This window comes from Zootoca vivipara, chromosome 8 (assembly GCF_963506605.1).
Source record: "Zootoca vivipara chromosome 8, rZooViv1.1, whole genome shotgun sequence".
Lineage (NCBI taxonomy): Eukaryota > Metazoa > Chordata > Lepidosauria > Squamata > Lacertidae > Zootoca > Zootoca vivipara.
Window position 1 is genome coordinate 81,472,738 of NC_083283.1, and position 21,573 is coordinate 81,494,310.

General features: G+C 44.9%; 1 protein-coding gene across 1 annotated transcript; it reads left to right on the plus strand.

Moving 5' to 3' along the window:
• Positions 1 to 4,829: 4,829 nt before the first annotated feature.
• DNAJC15 (DnaJ heat shock protein family (Hsp40) member C15) lies at positions 4,830 to 21,166 on the plus strand. Its single transcript, XM_035103511.2, has 6 exons — positions 4,830 to 4,974; positions 11,078 to 11,129; positions 11,746 to 11,819; positions 13,537 to 13,613; positions 16,260 to 16,330; positions 20,906 to 21,166. Exons 1-6 carry the CDS (start codon positions 4,879 to 4,881, stop codon positions 20,974 to 20,976), a joined length of 441 nt encoding a protein of 146 aa, XP_034959402.1. The 5' UTR covers positions 4,830 to 4,878; the 3' UTR covers positions 20,977 to 21,166.
• The last annotated feature ends 407 nt before the right edge of the window (positions 21,167 to 21,573 follow it).

Below are 21,573 nucleotides of genomic sequence, written 5' to 3' on the forward strand. Positions count from 1 at the left end.
GCTCAGGGGCCAAGGGGGGCTCCCCATGACACCCACCCAAAGAAGAGGCAAACGAGCCCCCCCCCCCCCGGCAGGTGCCACTTTCCTCAGCTCTGCATCTCCAAATTCCCTCCTGGCACTGTGTGGCACATATGCACTGTGCTCATTGAGACTGAGTTGACTGAGTGGGACCAACGTTCTCATGAGTTGCAAGTGGTGGCTCAGGGAACAATCCCATTGGCGCAGTCCTCTGGTCCAAGTTTTGCGGGTCCCTTGCGCCCTAGGATGTGGGTTGACGACTGTAGCTTAAATGTGGGAGAATTAGGGGGGGCTAGATGCTGGGGGGCACTTCTGAGCAAACCTGCCTAGTAGACATGACGGGGAAAGGACATTCACTTTGCCAGAGCCAAGCTCTGTATGGGAAGTAACCTGGAAATGGTTATCTAGTAAGGCCTTTGCCAACTCCAAGGTTTCCAGCCTTTCCTTTCCCTTTCCTGGACCTGCTTTGTGCCTTTAACAACAGCCTGATGCACAGCAGGCAAGTCTTTTCCCTCCACTTATCTCCCATCCAGGAAAAGTTCACCCACATAATTTCTGCTGCTGAAGCAAATGCAGTTTGGCCCCGTTGAAGTCAATAGGAATGTCCCAGAACACACTCTGGAAACAGCTTGCAATTTTCTAGACTGCTGTATGCAAACACATTTCTCTGGAATAATTCAGGTGACGTCTCTTTTTCCTGTGCTTTTAATAGCCACACCGCAGAAAGAATTTCTGGTGGGGAGTTTTCTGGCGTGGAAATGGGAGCCGGGGTGGTCTGCTGCTCTTTCTGGCATACAGAAACCCATAATTGTTGGGGGGGGGCGGGGCTCCCATCCCACACAGAAGAGCGATGTGTGTGGCAATCCTGCTTAAGAAAGGAGACCTCAAGAGCAAAACTAGATGGTACACAGCATTTGTTTCAGTGTGCAATTTGCACCAATTCCATATAAAGTTGGAGAAGTAACTTAAAGCACAGATTGGGCAGGCAGGAAGGGGGAACTGAGTGCTTTACATGCCCCCCCTCCTGGTTTTTCCTATCCATTTTTCTTCTGCTATGGGTTACTTTCAGAACTGGAGCCTTAAAAGATGACAGCCAGAGAGAAGCAGCAGGACGGTAGAAATTCAACAGGGGTAGAATTTAGCTCTCCTCCCTCTCCTGCTGAACTTTGAATCGCCCCCTTTATAAGAAATCACTGAAATTCTGGCACAGGAATCTGCCACTGTTGGGTCTAGTCCCCTAACCTAAATGTGTTGTACAAGTAGTGGTGCTGTAGCGGGTAACTATTGGACTTGAATCCTATCAAATACAGGATTTGAAATCTAGCTACAGTGGTACCTCTGGTTAAGAACTTAATTAGTTAGGTCCGTTCTTAAACTGAAACTGTTCTTAACCTGAGGTACCACTTTAATGGGGCCACCCGCTGCCGCTGCACCGTCATAACACGATTTCTCATCTTGAAGCAAAGTTCTTAACCCAAGGTACTATTTCTGGGTTAGCGGAGTCTGTAACCTGAAGCGTCTGTAACCCAAGGTACCACTGTATTCCCTAGTGACCTTGGGCTACTCAACAACATTACTCATCCTAGCCTCCCATGGTTCTGAGGGTTAAAAGGGGGTGAATCCTAAACACCTGGGAGGACGGAGTAGGATTAAAATGTAACAAATAAATCCAGAAATAGGTGTGCTTGTTGGGCAATAGGGAAAACCGCTTCTTCTGTCAGGGAAATATACCCTAGTTCTTTTCATTTCACATTAGAGATATTCTGGTTCAAAATATGAACCTGTCCATCTTGTAATTGCTAGGTGTATTTCTGAGCATCATTTTCAATAGATGTTCTCCTGCAAACCTGTAAAGTATGGTTTGTCACATGTAGTTATTTCTGAGGTTCTTCTGTAGATCATCTTGCAAAACTCAGAATCACAGAACCGTAGAGTTGGAAGGGACTACGAGGGTTCAACTAGCCCAGGCATCCCCAGACTTCGGCCCTCCAGATGTTTTGGACTACAATTCCCATCTTCCCCGACCACTGGGCCTGTTAGCTAGGGATGATGGGAGTTGTAGGCCAAAACATCTGGGGGGCCGCAGTTTGGGGATGCCTGATCTAGCCCAAAGCCCTGCAATGCAGAAATCCTTTGCCCAATGTGGGGCTTGTACCCACGACCCTGAGCTTCAGAGTCTCATGCTCAAGTGACAAACTAAACTAATAACAGAAAATGGCCACTGAAATATGTTCCCTTTTCAGGGGCAAACTCATATTAGCCCCTTGTTCTAAATAAAACTCAATGGCTATGAGGTGTGTAAACACAACCAAGTAGATTTTACTTGGTGGAATATAATCTCTATATTTGGGCTAGTGATTTCTCTTGCTTGTTGCAGGCATTTTACATGGATGTTGTCTACCAACCAGATCTAAAATCATCTCTTGTGTTTGAATTTCCAGACATTGGTACCTCGTTTTGAGTCCGCCCTGTTTAGGGTCCATTTCGTCCAACGTCAGCAGCAAACCCGGAAGTGCCACAATGGCTTCCTTCTGAGTTTGCCAATCACGCTTCACACATGCACAGAACGGGACTTCGCCGAGCATTCAGGGCTCCGGAACGGATCCCAGACGCAAAAGGAGGTACGACTGTACACACAACGGCTGGCACTGTGGGGTGGGTGCAGGGCAAATGCAGCCAGAAGATCCCAGGGTGGTTCCCAACAACGTAAAATACAACAATAAAAAGCAGTATAAAACAAAATACAATCCCAACTTGAGTGGGTCCTAAAAATATACATCGCAGGTGTAAAGGGGAAGAATTCAACTCCACGCTTTCCCAAATGTTTCCCATTTGAACTTGCCTAACATAATAATCTCCCCCTAAGACAATTTGAGGGACGCGGGTGGTGCTGTGGTCTAAACCACAGAGCTGGCTGATCGGAAGGTCGGCGGTTCGAATCCCTGCAACAGGGTGAGCTCCTGTTGTTCGGTCCCAGCTCCTGCCCACTTAGCAGTTCAAAAGCACATCAAAGTGCAAGTAGATAATTAGTAGATAAATAGGTACCGCTCTGGCGGGAAGGTAAACGGCATTTCCGTGTGCTGCTCTGGTTCACCAGAAGCGGCTTGGTCATGCTGGCCACATGACCCGGAAGCTGTCTGCAGACAAACGCAGGCTCCCTCAGCCTATAGAGCGAGATGAGTGTGCAACCCCAGCATCGTCCGCGACTGGACCTAACAGTCAGGTGTACCTTTACCTTTAAGACAGTTTGGGGGCATCAGGGGGAGAAGTCCTGTTGTACTAGCTGAAGTCTTGGTGTGGGACTGGTCAGTTGAATCCAACCCAAAGGTTTAGTGTCCCTGCACCAACCTTACAATCTAGGTGAGAACTCTTGAAAGCTGCTCTCCCTGAGAAATGTCAATAAAGTTTGTAGCATCAAGTCTTTCTGAATTGAGCAGAGGGAAATTTTCAGACTCTGCATTGCATACTGAGGGAGACATGCGCCTAAGCCTTTATCATAAACACAACAAACTCACGGGTTTTTTTGTGTGTTGGCATTTGTGTGGCAAGTCAAAACTCACCCCATTTTGTGGCCTTTCTTCACGTTGGGGTCTTTCTTTGTTTTTGTGCGCAAAGGCACCAACCGATGCTGAGGCCTTTTACTTGACATCTATTACACTTATACAAGCAGTCAACAGGTTGCTGCCAGATGTGGCAACATACAAAGCACATCCCTGAGCTTCTCTGGCTCACCTGTCCCAACTGCCACCTTCACAGAGCCCAACATTCTGTTTGGAAGTTTCTGTCAATGAGTGGTGAGAAGTTTCTGTCCATTCATACCAGTGTCATGACATAACTTCTGTGGTGGTGAGGGGGGAAGGATAAATTCACCTGACCATTCCGTGATTATTTAATTAGTTTGAAAGCATTTGTTGCAGCAATTTAAATGTGCTTACTTGATTTTTGTCCATTACATCATTAGAAAGACAAGGTTTGCTTTGGAACAGAAGTAAATAGGTGTTTTGGGTAAACTCAGCAGACTGGGAGGTGTCTAGCAAGATGGCAGGGTTGTCTTACACCTCCAAAGGGTCCCCTAGCCTTCATGGCAGGCCTTTTTGAGCTGGGCCTTTACAGGAAGGTGGGGGAAGAAATACCAGGAAAACCCAGAACACTGATTTGATACCATGTGAACGCCTCCTGAAAAGTGGAGCGAGCATTTTTTCAATCCCATGCTAAGCACCAGAGAGGTCTTTCCCATAGGGCTTAGTGGTGCATCGCCCCAGGGCGCGGGCCTCTTCAGGGGTGCCCCAGCAAGTGGGGGAGTTGCACAGCTTTGCCGGCAGCCTCCCCTTTCCCTGCACACCCACCAGCTGCGCCCCGCCAACCATAAGGCTGGCGGATGTGCAGCTTCCCTCCCAAGCCTCTGCGGGGATCGCTCTCCTCCCGAAGCAGCTTGGGAGGGAAGCTGCACTCTCCTCCCAGGGAGTCTTGGGAGGGGCGCGACTTCACTCCCAAGCCTCTGGTAATTTGGGGGTGCTGGGCGAATATTTGCACCCCGGTGCTGCATCTGCTAAAGACGGCCCTGCTAGGCACCTAGAGCAGAATCACTTAATTCATTTCTTGCATCTCTTCTGTAGGGTTGCCAGCCAGCCGCTAACCCAGAGCGCTAAAATCGCCAAGATGACTACGGTACGTATTTCGTTTACACGCCGCCTTTTTCAAGGCAAGGGGCTCGAGGCGGCTGACGGACGACGCGCATGCTCAGTGCAGCTTCTCCTGGCCGTGGGAGGGCAAGGGCAAAGAGAGGCGCGCGCCTTTTGTCCCTCGCGGGGCCCCGTAACCGCCGACGCCGCAATCTCCATTACGCTTTGCCTGGCTGCGATGGGGAGCGCGAAGGGCTCCTCGGAGGGAGAGCGCCTTCGCTACGCCGAGTACAAGGGCGGCGGCGGTAGCGGGCCCGGCATGAACGAGGGGCTGGTGAGTGGGCGGGGTCGGGTAGGGTGGGGGTGGGTCAGCGGCGTGCGCGCGCACCCTGCGGCCTAGCGGGAGTTGGACGCCCACTCGAGCGCCCGATTGTCGCCATAGCGACGTCCCTCCGCCGCGCCTGCGCAGTAGGGAGACCTTGTCCTGGCCTTCCTTTCTCTGTCGCACCTCTTCCTTCTTGGGCGGCGCGGGACCCGCCGTCGCCCTGCCGGTCGTTAAACTGAAGCCCTTTCGAAAAGGGAACCACCCCCCAGCTCCCCAAAGTCTAAAGGGGCTCGGCCCAGGAGAGAGAGGGGGGGAGCGCAGGGCCTGTGCGGAGACCCCCCCTCCCCTGCGCTAGTGCTAGGGGGGAATTGGGGGGGGGGGTTCTTACCAACTTTGCCACCCGATTCCGACCAAGGAGCGTTGCTAGCATCTGGGCACTTTCCCCACTTGGGGTTTCTGGTGTTGGCAGTTCCTTCTGCGAATTTCCATGACTTCACGAAAACGTAAAAGTATTTCTATAGGGTGCTTTCGCCTGTCAACCATCGTGCCATGGGGTACTGTGTGTGATTTGTGCAGATAGGCGAGAAGAAAAGTGCAAATGTTCTTTCGCTTTGTTAACTAGATATATATAGCACTGGTTCTTACACGATTGGCTTGTGAGGCTTTGGTATTTGCTCCAGTGGCCAGATAGATGTAAGTTTTGTTATATGTTTATATCCTGCTTTTTCCCCCAGACAGGAACTCAGAGTGACTTACAGATAAAATAGAAACAGCTAAAAACATTGGGGGAAAGCAATCATTAGAAAGCAATTAAACATTTGCTATTAAAAATGTGATATTAAAGATGTGTCACTGATTTGAATTGTGTATTAATTCACTTCAGTAGCACCTTAAAGACCAACTAAGTTTTTATTTTGGTATGAGCCTTCGTGTGCATGCACACTTCGTCAGATACACTTCATCAGATGCACACTTCGTAAGATACACGAAGTGTGCATGCACACGAAAGCTCATACCAAAATAAAAACTTAGTTGGTCTTTAAGGTGCTACTGAAGGAATTTTTTTATTTTTGCTTCGACTCAGACCAACACGGCTACCTACCTGTATTAATTCACGTGTTTAAAAAAAGAGAGAGATTACTGTAATTGGTAAAATGTGTGACTGAATTGTAAAATATATTAAAACGTTGACAATATACCAACTTCATTTTTTGCTTTGTAATATTGAAAAAAATGGTGACTAGACATTCCTTTGTTACCGGTTTCGACAGGCAGGAGATTTCACGGTGTGTGTGTGTGGGGGGGGGGTTGAATGGCAAACGAACTGTCCAATCAGCACTGGTGGGGAATCCCACCTTTAGCACAAAAGCCTTCTATGTTTGATGCATTTCTGTCAGGTCACTAAGATCCCCATGGTTTTTTGGGGGTGGGACATTCCTTTGTTGCACCTGTAACCTAGCTTTAAGGGGCCATTTGGCAAATAGCTTACATATCTGAGTTTCTAACACTGCTCCGATGAGACTGCATGATTTTTGTAGGAATATATCAATATGAAATGTCGTGGTAGGCTTGGAGATCGTAGACAAATTAAAATGTGTATTGTGTAAACATTTTAATTGCAGGGTTGGGATGCATGCCATTCTGTCACTGCAGAGAGCAATAGAACTGGTCAGAAACCTAAATGACATTTACTTTGGCTGCTTGCTGCCATATTGAGCCACTCAACCACCAGTCCCTTCCTGACCAACCTCTGTTATCTGTTTTAGTTTTGTACTAATATACTATGAACCTCTTGATCACTTAACATAAAGTACCTGCTTTCTTCTGGCATAGATTGGAGGTCAGGGGCAACAAACATAGCCTTTTCCCATTAGCAAAATGAACAATCTAATTACCTTGTGTCTCTTATTGTAAGAATTAATGTTTGTAAACTGCTTCAAGAGGTTTAGATTAAAGATGCCATACAAGTGGAAAGAATTAGTCTTGAAAATGATGAGTTGGGTTTTTGTAACCAGGCAAAACATGACAAGAATTCCAACAGCGAACTGTAATCACTTGAAGTGGTGCATCTGCTGGGGTGTTAAAGAATATTAATGTGATTTCTTAGGGAATGAAAGCAAGCTCTGAATCAGTACAGCATATTCACTCTATGCAGGACCATAAAGTCTAGCCGCGTTAACAGGTGAGATGAAGTTTGTTAGAATTTATACGTTCATCCTGTTTTAAAGATCTGTATGCTGGAAAGTGTTACTACTATTTCACAATGTGTTTATAGAGAAAAGTTACAATTTACTTCAATGAAATTAAGTGCAGCACTCTTCCTTTTCCTTTTTAGCTTAAAAGCTCTTTTCCTTTTTAGCTTAAAACAGTACTGAGTACCTTTATTGATAGTTTCGCATGTTATTTATTTACATGTGACTAGTGAAAGGAAGTCTTAACAATTGTATTCTCTGTGAAGTCAAGATTATTAGTACATGAGAGAGAGAATTGTAGAATTGGAAGGGACCCTGAGGATCATCTAGTCCAATCCCCTGCCATGCAAGAAAATGCAGCTGTAAATGTTCAGCAATTGTATGTGTGGATGATACAAAAACCTGTAAATCTCTTTATGCATAAGCAAGTGACACAGAAATTAGACATATGGCCAAAAAAAATTTGTTTAGAAGAAATAGTGTTGTAGGATTTTGGGGTCCTGCTGCCATTGCATCTAATTGCACCTTAAATTATGGGTTTCTTGGTTGCTGTCATTGAACACTTTTAAAATAGTTTTAAATGTAACCTTGCTTTCTCATTGAATCCATACTTATAGCAAGATTTCTCATACTGCAGTTTGTGGAAACATCACTGGGGATACATAAATGGTTTTATAGTTCTTACTGGCAGTAGACCTTTAAGTTCCAGGGATTCCTGACTTTGCACGATTTTGCCTTTGGTGGCGGGCCCACTGCATATAAGAGCAATTTTTAAAAAATTGATACAGTTTAAAATAACAGCACATACATAAAATCACTTCAAATCCAGTGCAGACAGTAACTAGGAAAAAGACCTGCATTTAGAAGGCTTGTTGAAAGAGGAATGTCTTTAGCAGGTGCCAAAAGGTGGTTGCTGCTACAGTAAAGGTCCCGTTCCAACATTGTGTGCAATTGTGTGCAATGGAGCTCCTGATGGGGTGGTATCTGCAGGGTACCCTCTCCTGTGGAATGCAGCAATGGTCTTACCATAGCTGCCAAGTTTTCGCTTTTCTCGCGAGGAAGCCTATTCAGCATAAGGGAAAATCCCTGTAAAAAAGGGATAACTTGGCAGCTATGGGTCTTACCCCCTACATAGTCAACCCATCTTATAGATAATAGCATGTTCGTGGGCCACACGCGGGTGGCGCTGTGGGTTAAACCACAGAGCCTAGGGCTTGCCGATCAGAAGGTCAGCGGTTCGAAATCCCACGATGGGGTGAGCTCCCGTTGCTCGTTCCCAGCTCCTGCCAACCTAGCAGTTCGAAAGCACGTCAAAGTGCAAGTAGATAAATAGGTACCGCTACAGCGGGAAGGTAAACGGTGTTTCCGTGCGCTGCTCTGGTTCGCCAGAAGCGGCTTTGTCATGCTGGCCACATGACCTGGAAGCTGTACGCCGGCTCCCTCGGCCAATAACGCAAGATTAGTGCCGCAACCCCAGAGTCGGTCACAACTGGACCTAATGGTCAGGAGTCCCTTTACCTTTTACACCAATAACAGCACCTTGAAACTAGTCTGGTAGAGAATGGACAGCCAATACAATTCTTTCAGTAGCACCGTAATACGATGGCGATATATTGCCCCAGTGAGCAGTCAAGCTGTTGAATTTTGCAGTAGCCTCAAAGGCAGCCCCACATAGAGCACACTCTATTGCAGTTATATAATGTTTTTGATAGAGTTGTGCTCCCCTTGAAATAACAGGACTGAACTTGAAAATGGGAGGCTTTGTTATTTGAGGCCCAGATGGATTTGGTGGTGAAGGTCCTATTTCTTGCTGCATCAGGCTTGCCAACTATAGTCCTTCCTGGACTAGAGTAATGTGGTTGCAGTTATTCGTGGCTTAATAACCTCCCAGCTAGACAACTCTAACACAGTCTTTGTGGACCTATCCTGGAATAGAGTCTGGAAGCTGCAGCTGGTGCAGAATGCAGCCACAAGTGCTTTGAACAGTGCAACAAACAGGACTCTTCAGGAGCTGCACTGGCTGCTGATCTACTACTGGGTCAATTCAGGGTGTTGATCTTAATGTATAAAGCCCTGAACGACTTCGTCACCACTGGCGTTGGTGTTGCAACTGTTACTTTTGCTGGTGTGTTGAGTCATACCTTGGTTGACGAACGGCTTGGTTGCCAAACATTTTAGCTCCCAAACGATCGAAAACCGGAAGTGAGTGTTCTGGTTTTTGAACAATTTTCAGAAGTTGAACGTCCAGTGCGGCTTCTGTGGCTTCCAATTGGCTGCAAAAAGCTACTGCAGCCAATCGGAAGCCGCACCTTGGTTTTTGAATGGTTCCGGGAGTTGAATGGACTCCCGGAACGCATTCTGTTCATCAACCAAGGTACGACTGTACGTGAATGCCTCTCCCCGTATCTGTCAGTCCAAGCCTTGTTATCTTCAGGGGAAGCCGTATCCTATCAATGGGTATAGCTGATATTATGTTGATTCAGGATACGTTCTTCTTTATCATAGCACCTCGTATGTAGATGTTCCACCATTCTGGAGGTACAATTTTCTCCCTCATCAATGATTTTTCAGTGACAGGTTAAAACACATATTTTCAACCCAGGCATTGGGTATGTGTGCAACCCTAAGCATGCTTATTTTTAAATGGCTGGATGGAGTGTTTTTAATCCTGTTAAATCTAATGTTTATATTTTGTGATACGCAGGTTGAAGAGTGGTCTGAAAGTAAAATAAAATGTGTAGAATCTTGGTAATAAACGGTCATGGTTCCATGGTTCCCAAAGTATGGAAATTGCTGGAAGCAGTGTTACAAACTCAGGTGTATAAATTAATTGCCAAATGGTGCCTTAAACCTAGGCTGCAGTTGCCACAGTGGGATGTCTAGGCGCTTTTTTTAAACTCTGAAATTTTATCATTCGTTTCTAGGTTTCTATACTGCTTTATATTTTAAAGAAAAAATATCACAGCGGTTTACAACACATTAAAACATCAAATAGAGCAGTCTGGAAGAAAACAAATTCAAGCTACAAGAGAAATATTCCAGATCTTTCTCTAAGTGACATTTTGCTTTCCCCATATTTATTTACCTGCTCAGTTTATATAGCTGCTCCGTAGCAGAAGGACTATAGGGAGCCAGTGGGGTGTAGTGGTGAGAGTGTTGGACGAGGAGATCAAGGTTCAAACCCCCATTCCGTCATGAAGCTCACTGGGTGACCTTGGAGTCAGTAGTAGCCTCTTAGCCTATCTTGCAGGGTGTTGTAAGGATTAAGTGGGGGGGACCCATACTAATAATAATAATTAATAATAATAATATATAATTTATTATTTATACCCTGCCCATCTGGCTGGATTTCCCCAGCCACTCTGGGCGGCTTCCAACAGAAAAATAAAATACCATGAATACCATGTATTCATTGGAGAAAAAGGTGGGATATAAATGCAGTAAATAATCTCTGCTGCTGACCTCCTTAAGAAAGCTGGAGAGGCCAGCCAGAGGGAGATGTCTGTCGCCAACCTGGCAACCAGAGATCTCCACGTAGTCTCGATTGGACCCGTGTCAGTCGCAAAAAGCGCCTGGGAAATTTCTAACATTGGCTGGAAGTGAGAGGGGTGGTTCAGTCTGCTGAAAATCCCGTTACATCAGGCTTGAGATAGTGCTGCAGGGAAGATTTTTGTGGGGAAAAGAAAGGAAGTTGCCTAGTGAGCTATGGGCGGGGCTGTATGTGCTGTGCCTTAGAAAACGTATTAAATATAACATATTAAAATGCTAAATATTGACACCTAGAAATCTGGTGTCGATATTTAAAATTACTTGGACTCCTTTTGTATTTTCCTCCACTGTTTGTTATATGTATTGCCAGCTTGACTAGTTCCAACTTAACACATTCCTATATAATTGTAGTATGTTACTATTTTAAACAGGCTCGATCTATGATAAGTATTGGCCTTGGTGTTGCAGCCATTGCTTTTGCTGGTAAGTTTTTTTTGGGGGGGGGAATTGTGTGTGTGTGTGTGTGTGTGTTTAGAAACAAATGTGTCACCCATCACTGCCTTTCTTAAGACAAACAGAATAGTAATGGAATGTGTTTTAATGAGAAAAGGACTTGCACTTCTTTTTATATTGTAATATTTTATATTTTATATATTTGTAATGGGCACACTGAGCCCTGGATTGCTTACTCTAGCTAGCAGTGATTCTCCAGTGTCCCAAGCATGAGGCTTCCCAACTAAGGAAATAAATTTGAGTAGGAAGATTTCCCCTGAAATTCACAAGGCAGGTTTATAAAAGACTTGCTTATTAACATAAGAATTTTGCTGTTCCTAATGATTCTATTAAAAGACAGCTTTCCCTGTGATGCTATAAATGGGAGGTGTGCCTGCCAGCTCATCGTGGTGCATTGCTGGGCTTTCCTCCAAAAGCAGCCACTCAGGGAACGTTTTGAATCAGGAAAGGGCAACAATTTGGACCTTCAGACAAATGAGATGAAAAATTGGGTTCTTCTCTGTTTTCTTGCAGAAATTATTGTTGCTGCATGCTTGCTTAGCAGATGAACAGATGTTAAATTGGCTTTTGTTTCAATATTTTATAGGTCGTTATGCATCCCAGCTCTGGAAACCACTAGAACAAGTAATCACAGAAACAGCAAGGAAAATTTCAGCCGCTGTAAGTTTAGAGCTCAGGTCTCTCCGATGAGATTAGAAGCTTGAGAGAGACAGAGATAACGTTGCCCCTTCTGTGCTCAGGATTAGTATACCTAACCCTGACCCAACTAGGTGATGGCTACCATAACAGAGCAGGGACTCATCCACTTCCTGTCCCACCATGGCTGCAAGTCTGGGTTGGCCAGGCATGCAAGGGACTCTCAGGTATATGGCCACCACATTTCTTCTACATTTCCTCCAGTCCTGGGTGGAAGTGAAACCTGGGGGTGCAAGGCAAGCAGCTGGCTTACTGGTCCTTCACTAGAGCCCAAAGTAGCCAGCTTTCTTCTTTCAAACGTCTCTTAAACCTCATGCAGCATTGAGCCAAAAGGTCTAGGCAGATGATTCTTGCAGGCAGTAGCCAATTTTTAGAAGCTTGTTTAGAAAAGGCAAGAGGACAGATGCAAAAGGCAGAATTAAGTTTTAAGAAAAATAAAGAACATTTTAGTTCAACTATCCCTTTCATGTCTTCCGTATTAACTTTCCCTCCTTTCTTTTGGTTCTGTGCACACAAGTCCTCCCTAGGTCTTGCCAATCATATCTTTTTTTTAAATTGTGCATTCAAATAATGGATTGAGATAGTAAACCATTACTATGTGTAATTCCTACGCATTTCTACAGAGCAAATAAGTGCATCCTTCCAATTTCCAGTTTTAGTCAGTTTAGTTGTATAAATCAGGTTCCAGATCGACTAGTTTGCTTGGAGGAAATCTTTTGATCCCTCAATGCAAATGAAATTAGATTCAAAGGAACTTTGATCAATATTAAAGATACAGCTTTAAATAGAAGTTCAATATATTCAGAATCACACAAAACGTTGGAAAGAGTACCCTACTAATACTGTAGGACTTAGGAGTTAAGAATCATTTTTGAAAACTACAAAGAGACCTTATGACTTATTTTTTCCTCAAAAATGTGTCAAAAATGACTACAGTAGATACAATATGATTTTATCTCCTCTAGCAATGATGACTCTTCAGCAACAGCAAAAGTCTTGTTCCATTGATCATATTTCAAAACCACATCTGATCTTTTTAAAGCAGAGGTTGGATGGCCATCTGTCAGAGATGCTTTAGTTGAGATTCGGGGGTTGGACTCTGGGTCCCTTCTAACTATGATTCCATACCACTTGCCACATCAGTCTGGAGACAGAGTAACAACAAATTTATAAAATATACTTGTATTGTATTCACATTAAAATCAATGTACACAGGGCAGAGGTGAAACTTAAGCAATCTGTTGGAATTAAACACCTGTAAAGTCCTGGGAACATAGATATGTTCTTTGTAGGCACCAAAACGTCATCAGTGTTGGCACCTGCCTGAGCTCAGAGGGGAGGTGATTTATTAAGAAGGGTGCCGTCACAGAAAAGCCTCTTCCTTTGGATGCCTCCTCAACTGATTGTAACACTTGAAGAGGGCAAGAGAGGTGAATATGCTCCCTCACATCACCTACTCCCAAACTGTTAGGGCTTTACAGGTGAGAACCAAAACCTTAAACTTGGCCCAATCGGCTATTGGTAGGCAGTGCAGCTCGTTTGAGAACAATGCAGTGTGACTGCAGCACGCCACAGTGTTGAGTAGCCTAGCTGCCACTTTTTGCCCTAGCTACAAAATTGAATCAAGGTCATTATACCTCACGCGCAGATCAAATTACTTCATCTTGTCTCTCCCATACAGAATCTTTCTTCCTATTATAAAGGCGGATTTGAACAGAAAATGAATCACCGAGAAGCTAGTCTTATTTTAGGCACAAGGTAAGTGTTTTGCATTGAAACAGAATCTATTCAGTGCCAAAGCCTGAATGAAAAGTGGTATAAAATGTGGGGGTAGGCCCATCTTATCCAGTAGTTTCATTAATGATAAAAATCACTAACAGAAGTGGCATGCAAAAACTACCCAGTTTGCTGTGTTGAAAGAACTCTTGGTATTTATCTACCTTTATATACTTGTATACCTCTGCTAATAAATTCAAAATAGCTTACAAAATAAAAAAGTGGCTTATACTAAATTGGACAGTACAAAAAGGATGACCATGGAAAGGGGGCAATAGCAAATTTGGGTACTAATTCTTCCGTATTAAAAAGAGTTTTAAGTGCCTTCCGACTCTTACCATTCAATGGAGAGTTATACAGTGGAACCTCGGTTTATGAACACCTCGGTTTATGAATTTTCGGTTTATGAACGCCGCGGACCCATCTGGAACGGATTAATTCACTTTCCATTACTTTTAATGGGAAAGTTCGCTTCAGTTTATGAACGCTTCAGTTTATGAACAGACTTCCGGAACCAATTACACCCATGTTTCAGTTTATGAACGCTTCAGTTTAAGTACTTCACGGACCCGTCTGGAACGGATTAATCCACTTTCCATTACTTTCAATGGAAAAGTTCGCTTCAGTTTATGAACGGTTACTCCGCGGACCGTCTGGAACGGATTAATCCACTTTCCATTACTTTCAATGGGAAAGTTCGCTTCAGTTTATGAACAGACTTCCGGAACCAATTGTGTTCATAAACCGAGGTACCACTGTACAGTTATACTTCTGCGGTTTTGCACATGTTTAATTCTGCATGATTCAGAACTTGGATGCCTTAAAATCTATGCTTTGTGCACATGAGCTAGTCAGAAGGAGTCCTGCGTAGACTGAGTGCCTCAACCAGTCGTTTGGGGCCATTTCCTCCCCCTGGCAGCGCATGGGACCCATTCCCCACCCCACCCCTCAATATTTCACTTAATAGGCTAGCCCTGCCAAGCAGCCTCCCAACCTTCCTCCCGCAAGCCCTTGATCATTCACTCTGCTCAATTCATTAAACTACATGGCCCAATACAAGTGGAACTTCATTATAACAAGCACTCAGTCTCCCGTACGCCTGGCATGTAAACCTGTATTTGTGGGCGTCAGCCAGGCTACTCTTCCGCAAACATGAGCTCTGACAAACAGATTGGAGTAAACTTTGTGACGGCCTCACTGAAGAGGACTCGCCAGTTGACCCCCACAAACAGCAGCTATCCAAACAACAGACAAAGGGGATGAGGCCCTTTCATAGATCTCTGGGCTGGCTATTCATCACCCTTCCCAGCAGGGCTGCTGCAACACAGCAGTGCCCAGGCTGGTGGACCTGTTGGAGAGAAGATGTATTACAGCCTGATTTGATAGTCCGCTCTCCATTGAATGGTAAGAGTCGGAAGGCATCCCGAGGGTCATCTGGTCCAACCCTCTGCAATGCAGGAATCTCAACATGAGGTCCCCCATCCAATTTGAAACCCTGCTTAGCTTTGCAAACGTGCTAGCAGTTTTATTGCTGCACCACTAGGAGGGGATTTCTCCATCTCATGCTCCACCAATATACTTTCTGTCAGTGCCGTTGGCACTGCTTGCAGGTGTCTCCTACCACTGATCAGCACAGGTGAATACTCATGTGTAAATGTGTGCAGACCACTCTCAAAAGATCCCCAAAACGCAAAGCTATGGATTACAGTGGTGCCTCGCTAGACGATATTAATTCGTTCCAGGACTCAATTCATCCTACGAAAATTTCGTCTAGCAAGGCACCGTTTCCCATAGGAATGCATTAAAAATCAATTAATGCGTTCCTATGGACTCGGGGGGAACTGGTGGCGGCGGCGGCGCTTGTTCTCTTGGCTCGGGGAAGGCAGGCAGGCGCTTCCCCGAGCCAAGAGAGCAAGCGCCGCTGTTGCCAACGACAGAGCCGGATCGGACGAAGCTTCAGAAGCTTCGTCGGATCCGGCTCTGTCGGGAGGGGTGGGGGAAAGGCGAAGGAACGATCCTGCGCCTTTCCCCCACCTCTGCCAAGCCCCATGCCGGCGAGAAGCGGCGGCGGGGGAAGACTTTCCCCCGCCGCGGCGTAAGACTTTCCCCCGCCGCGGCGTCTTGCCTGCCTCCCCCGACATGGAGCGCGGCTTCGGACACCTCCGAAACCGCGCTCCATGCCGGCTGTGCGCGGCAAGACGCGGTGGCGGAGGAAGACGTTCCCCCGCCGCCGCGTCTTGCCTGCCTCCCCTGACATGGAGCGCCAAGGGGAAGGCAGGCGGCAAAAAGCCCTGGCAATTTTTCGCTGCACGCTGGACTTTGCAGTCGGAGGTTTGTTTTTCTATGGCCATGCTTCGCAAGACGAAGCGGCGGCCATAGAAAAACTCGTCATCTTGCGAGGCAACCTCCGATCGCAAAATCCATTCGTCTAGCGAAAAATTCGTCTTGCAGGGCATTCGTTAAGCGAGGCACCACTGTACTTTGAAACTTCATTCTTCAAGGGCGTAATACTGTCGCTTCCCCACCAGATGGCAAATACCTCTAGATGTTGTTTATCAGAAGAAAACAATTTTGCTAATTTAGAGCCCACAAGAATCTTTATTTATGGTAAACACTCTATCTTTGCAGCCCATCTGCTGGGAAGGCCAAGATTAGAAATGCTCACAGAAGAATCATGCTTTTGAATCACCCTGATAAAGGTAAGCTTTGAGTTTCATAAATATTAGTCGATAGGTAACATGCTGCCAGACCGTCTCTCTTTACATGTGTATGAAGCATAACACCGATCACTAACTTCACAAATTCTGTGCAGTGCATTTCAAAACATATCTTGGAAGTGTTGCCTGCAGTGTGAGACAGATTTGCATCCGGTCTCTGTGATCCAAAGGAAGGAATGTATAGCTGCCTTTGGGGTCATTTACTTGATCACAAACTAAGTAGGCTGTCGAACAGCGTGAAGAACCGCTGTGTGAAGTAGCTCGCTTTTGAAGAAGGGGAAACATTAGCCATGAAGCTGCAAAAATCCATGTCTACATGAACAGAGTATGTGCAACCATAAATAGACAAACACCTTTTTGAGCAGAATGTTATACAAATGTATGTACTAGATTTTAGTGCTCTTAAAAACTATAAAACCAGGCACAGATGTTTTAACTAGCCAGGTTTTTAATGTATGTATCTCCCAAAAAAGCTCTTATTATAACTTTAACTACACTACAGCTGGTTGAGAAGGAAAGCCCATATGTTCATTGCTGTTTGTACTTTGATACAACAGATGGTATAGAGTTGCACAGTATTTAAAAAGCCAAAAGGGGGGAAGTGAAGACTTTTATATCTCGTTGACAGATTTATAGTTTATTCCTTCTCATTTCAGGAGTATAAAATTAATTCTGATCTCATTAAGGTGAAAGGTGTGGAGTACACCATTTCTTATTTCTTCCTGCCCTTCTTTTTTGCTAATAATTTATTCATTAAATAAATAAATAAAATTGGATTTACTCTGTAGATGCAGGAACGAGACAATTATGGAAGAAAATGCATTTGGATGCAAACAAAGAAGTGTGATTCCTTGGTCAAAATACTGCCCCTCTTGTGTTAGTCTGCATTGCTGCTTAACCCTTGGAGAGTCACGGGCAAAGGGAAGAGTTTTGCAGTTGAGCTGCAGTGAAGGGGGAGTTGCTATAGCACAAAACTCATAATGGCTCCCCAGCACCCACTTACACACGTGCAGAATGCTTTTGAGACAGCACTGGGCACAATCCTTCCTTCCTGTTTCATCCAGCCCGTCCATCATTCCAAGACCTAAAAGGGCTGGACATATATCAGATCTCTTGGCCCAGCATGAAGTTTTAGTTGTCCAAGTGACCTTCATGAGATTTTTCCATTTCAGTTTCCCACAGGAGGTCAAGCTCATTCTGATCATTTTTAGGGAGTGGGCCTTGGCTAAGGCACTTCTGCTGGCATCAGTCAATGTCCTGGACATCAATCATTGTCAGCAGCAGAAACCTTGGCAGCTCTAAGAGCAACCGTGGGAATGCTGGAGGTACAATGTATTGTGCAATGCCAGTTTCCTTAATGGAGGTTTGCTTTGAAAAAGTGATCACAACGGGTGAAATGACGTTAGATTCAAATATTACAAGAGTTGAAAATACACAGCTGACAAATGTAGATACAGTGGTACCTCGCTAGATGAATTTTTCGCTGTATGAATAGGTTTTGCGATCGGAGGTTGCCTCGCAAGACGACGAGGTTTTCTATGGCCGCCGCTTCGCCTTGCGAAGCGTGGCCATAAAAACCTCCGATCACAAAACCTATTTGCAAAAGGCATTTGTCTAGCAAAGGGGAACCAGCTGTAGCAAGGGAAGAAGGCAAAGGAAGATCAGCTGAGAGGAGGTCTCCGAAGCTGCGTCCCATGCCGGGGAAGGCAAGTGAGGTGGCGGTGGGGAGAAGAGCTTCTCCCCGGCGCCTCGCGCACAGCCGGCATCGGACGGGGCTTCGGAGACCTTCTCCGAAGCCCCGTCCCATGCTGCTGCCAGTCCCCCGGAGCCCATAGGAACGCATTGATTAAGTTTCAATGCATTCCTATGGGAAACTGGGACTTGCTAGACGAATTTTTCGTAGGACAAATTGAGTCCTGGAACGAATTAAATTCGTCTAGCGAGGCACCACTGTACTATCATGTTTTCATATCTGTGACCTACCATAGTTTGTATTTTTGCTAGTTTGTATTTTTGCTCTGTCTCCTTGCCTATTGTCCTCCGATGGAGCCGTATTATATCCAGTTGTAATATGTGCCTGCACGGGACATTTTGAGAGGCTGTGGTCATAATCTCTATGCTGTGTAAGCTATATGCTGCTCTTTAGTGATTCCAAGGCTAGCACAGATCAGGAACATCATCTGCTTGGGATTCTCCCAGTTACTGCACTTTCAGCAATGAGATTTGAGGCCAGCCAGTTTACAGCAATGCCCTGGCGGAGTAATATTGTGTATTCAGGCATTATATCCCTGAATAAACGTTGGGGCAAGTTTCTGGCGTACATATTTACACATTCCTAGACACAGATAAAAATATATTGATTAGTGACTACGGTAAAATCCCCTGATGGGAGAACATAATACAGTATCAAAGAATCGTAAGTGTTGTTGCTGTTACATCCGTATTCCACGATATGTTTGCTATCTACCAGGTATTTCTGTTCCTGTTTGTCGAGATCCTTATCAGGAGCATGTGCAATGCAGCACTCCCTGCCCCTCTTCGGAGTTTGGGGCTTCAGAGTTCTCCTTTTTTTACCCACGGGATGCCCCACTGCCATCTCACCAGAATATAGTTTCCTTCCTTGTCTTTCACTTGTTTTTCCTCTTCTTTCCCTTCACCCACCTTCATAGCAACATCCACCCAATTTTCTACCCCCTTCTCCCTCCCCACATTAACCAAAGGTGATCTAGATGCCTCACTTTGAGAAGCTGTATCCTGTCGACATGTACTAATTATTTCTGGGGGGTTTTTCTGTTCCTGTTAAATGGTGTAAAGGCACTATGGACTTCCCTTCAGTTTGGATGTTAGGATTTTTTTGTGTGCATGCTCAGATTCCTGCTGCGAAAGTGCTGCAGAGTGCCTTGTATGTTTCCCACTTGTCTCCCTGCTTCTCTGATGCTAACGTAATGCTATACAAGATGTGGGGTGTGCGAAATGTCTTTGCCTATGCAAGGTTTCATGTGTCCTGTGGCATCTTGCTTTAGCTGGTGTTTGTTCCATGCAGGGGCCGATATGTGTGCCGCATTGCACATCTTTGCTCCTTCCCTCCAGACCCTAAATGCAGAGGGGTCGGCACATGGATCAAAAACTATAAAAAGAAGGGAACCAAGTGCAGGATTCTCATAGCATGGTAATCTGTAGTTGGAATTTCCATTGTATGTGATTCCTCTGAGCAGATGCTTAGAAAAGGTTGTTTGTAATGTTCTGCAGTGGAAAGCACATTGTCCCAGAAAAAAACATCTAGGTGTTTGTTGCTGCATGGTGAGCTCCTGACAACAGACCTTTGGTGGTTATTTTCAGTGGCAGGAGGCAGATGGTTGGCACTCGAGGGTGAAAAAAACAAACACCGAGGCTGCTGAACTGTAATCAGATTGTTAGATGGACTGGAAAGCAGTGGCAGCGTTAAGGACAGGGAAGAAGAAGGCAGTATTCTGTGCCTAACAACATTAACATGACACATTTGGCTGGTATGCCTGTGCCTTAACTGAAAAATGGGCCATGTTTGCAGTGTGCACCTAATGATTCTACGTTAAAATATTCCTCCAGGAGTTTCCTTCAAAGCATGCTGTCAAAAATAAATTAAACATGGTGCGGTACCTTAATCTGCCTGTGGTCTGAGCTCAAAATTTGATGCTGTTACTGCACAATTATATATCTGTCCTTGTGGAATTGATCTTGGGAAAGCAATCCCAACTTTTCTTATGATGGAGAGCAGTGTTTCCTTGCCTCTAGGTCAGGAGTGGGGAACTTCAGGGCCTGGTGAAGAGCCTCATCCATGGCTCTGCCCACCACTGGCATGTGGCCCCTGAAAGGCTGCCCACCCATGAGAGCATATGGCCCTCGGGTTCTAAATGTTCCTCAGCCCTGACATAGACTTCAAAGCCCAGCACTGGACTGGAATGACTTTGAAGAAATCAGTGCTTCACTTCATTCATTCATTCAAAAGATGTCTATATTGCTCTACAGCAGAAGTTCCAGGTCGGCTAAGATGAAACACTTGCAGCTTATTAAGAAGCCTGGGAAAAAACAACATCTTGTCTGGTGCTGAAAGTGTGTTGGCACCAGGTAGGCATCACTGGGAAGGGTTTCACAAATGGTGTGCCACCACTGAGAAGGCTCTGAATTGCAACACTCCAAAATTTTGCTTGTGGATATTCCAGAGAACCCATTGCCTAACAAAATGAGACATTAGCTAGTCAATAGATTTAGGGAAGTCAGTTGTCTTGTGTCTTAACCTGAAATGCTATACTATACCTGGGAGTAATTTGAACCCTAGTGGACTCTATAATGGAATTTACTTCCGAGTAGACACGGATAGAATTGCGCCATCAGGAAAAGCAATTTAATTGCCCTTAGGAGTGTGGTTCATTGTGATACTTTGGGTCAATTTCTTGTTAGAAAGTTAATGAAACTTAGTGAGATGACCTATAAATCTTCCTTTTCATAACTGAGGACTATGCTTCTTGTTAAATCCAGCATTATGTAGTCTTCACTTTATTCTCTCTTCTCTTTATTTAGGTGGCTCTCCTTACTTGGCAACAAAAATCAACGAAGCGAAAGATTTGTTGGAATCAAGCAGTAAACATTAGGGCTCCAGGATTCTGTTTTGTTAAGAAGCATCGTAGATCATGCAGCGTCCTGTAAAGCGGCTTTCTGTTTTGTGTGGGTGCTAATGTTGGATCTGATCTTCAGCTACAGTGTATTAAGAAAGTTGAATTTGTAATTTCATGCACTTAATAATAAAATTCACTTTCAGTATTAGAAACCTCACATGTGCCATTCTTGTAGGAAGTACATTTCCATGGGTAATAAACTCCTTTGCTCCCCCCAGGACCCTTGCATCTGCCTCTAGGAGCCAAAACAGTGAGAAACATCAGCAATGGCAGCCTAGGTGAGGAAGACCTCCCCTATGAGATAATGCAGTACAATATAAGTTTATTATTCTAGCCAAAGTCCGTACTAAACCTGCAGCATCTATACCAATAAAAGAACATCCAACATCGATGAGCCAGCATCCATGATGTAAGAGAGATTACCAGAGACACCAACAAAGCCAAATCTAGCTTGATTTCAAATAGAACTTCTGAATCACCACAACAATTTATAGTGATGTTATCTAACTCCTTTTTCTTGATTTTGTTTTTGCAGCCAGTGCATAGAGGGCCACTTTGTGTGTCATGAAGGTT

Bases quoted from the DNA above. Each gene is read 5' to 3' on its own strand.
- DNAJC15 (XM_035103511.2), top strand. From the start codon at position 4,879: ATGGGGAGCGCGAAGGGCTCCTCGGAGGGAGAGCGCCTTCGCTACGCC. The intron at 13,614-16,259 runs GTAAGTGTTTTG...CTATCTTTGCAG, and splicing joins AGTCTTATTTTAGGCACAAG to CCCATCTGCTGGGAAGGCCA. The intron at 16,331-20,905 runs GTAAGCTTTGAG...CTCTTTATTTAG, and splicing joins TTTGAATCACCCTGATAAAG to GTGGCTCTCCTTACTTGGCA.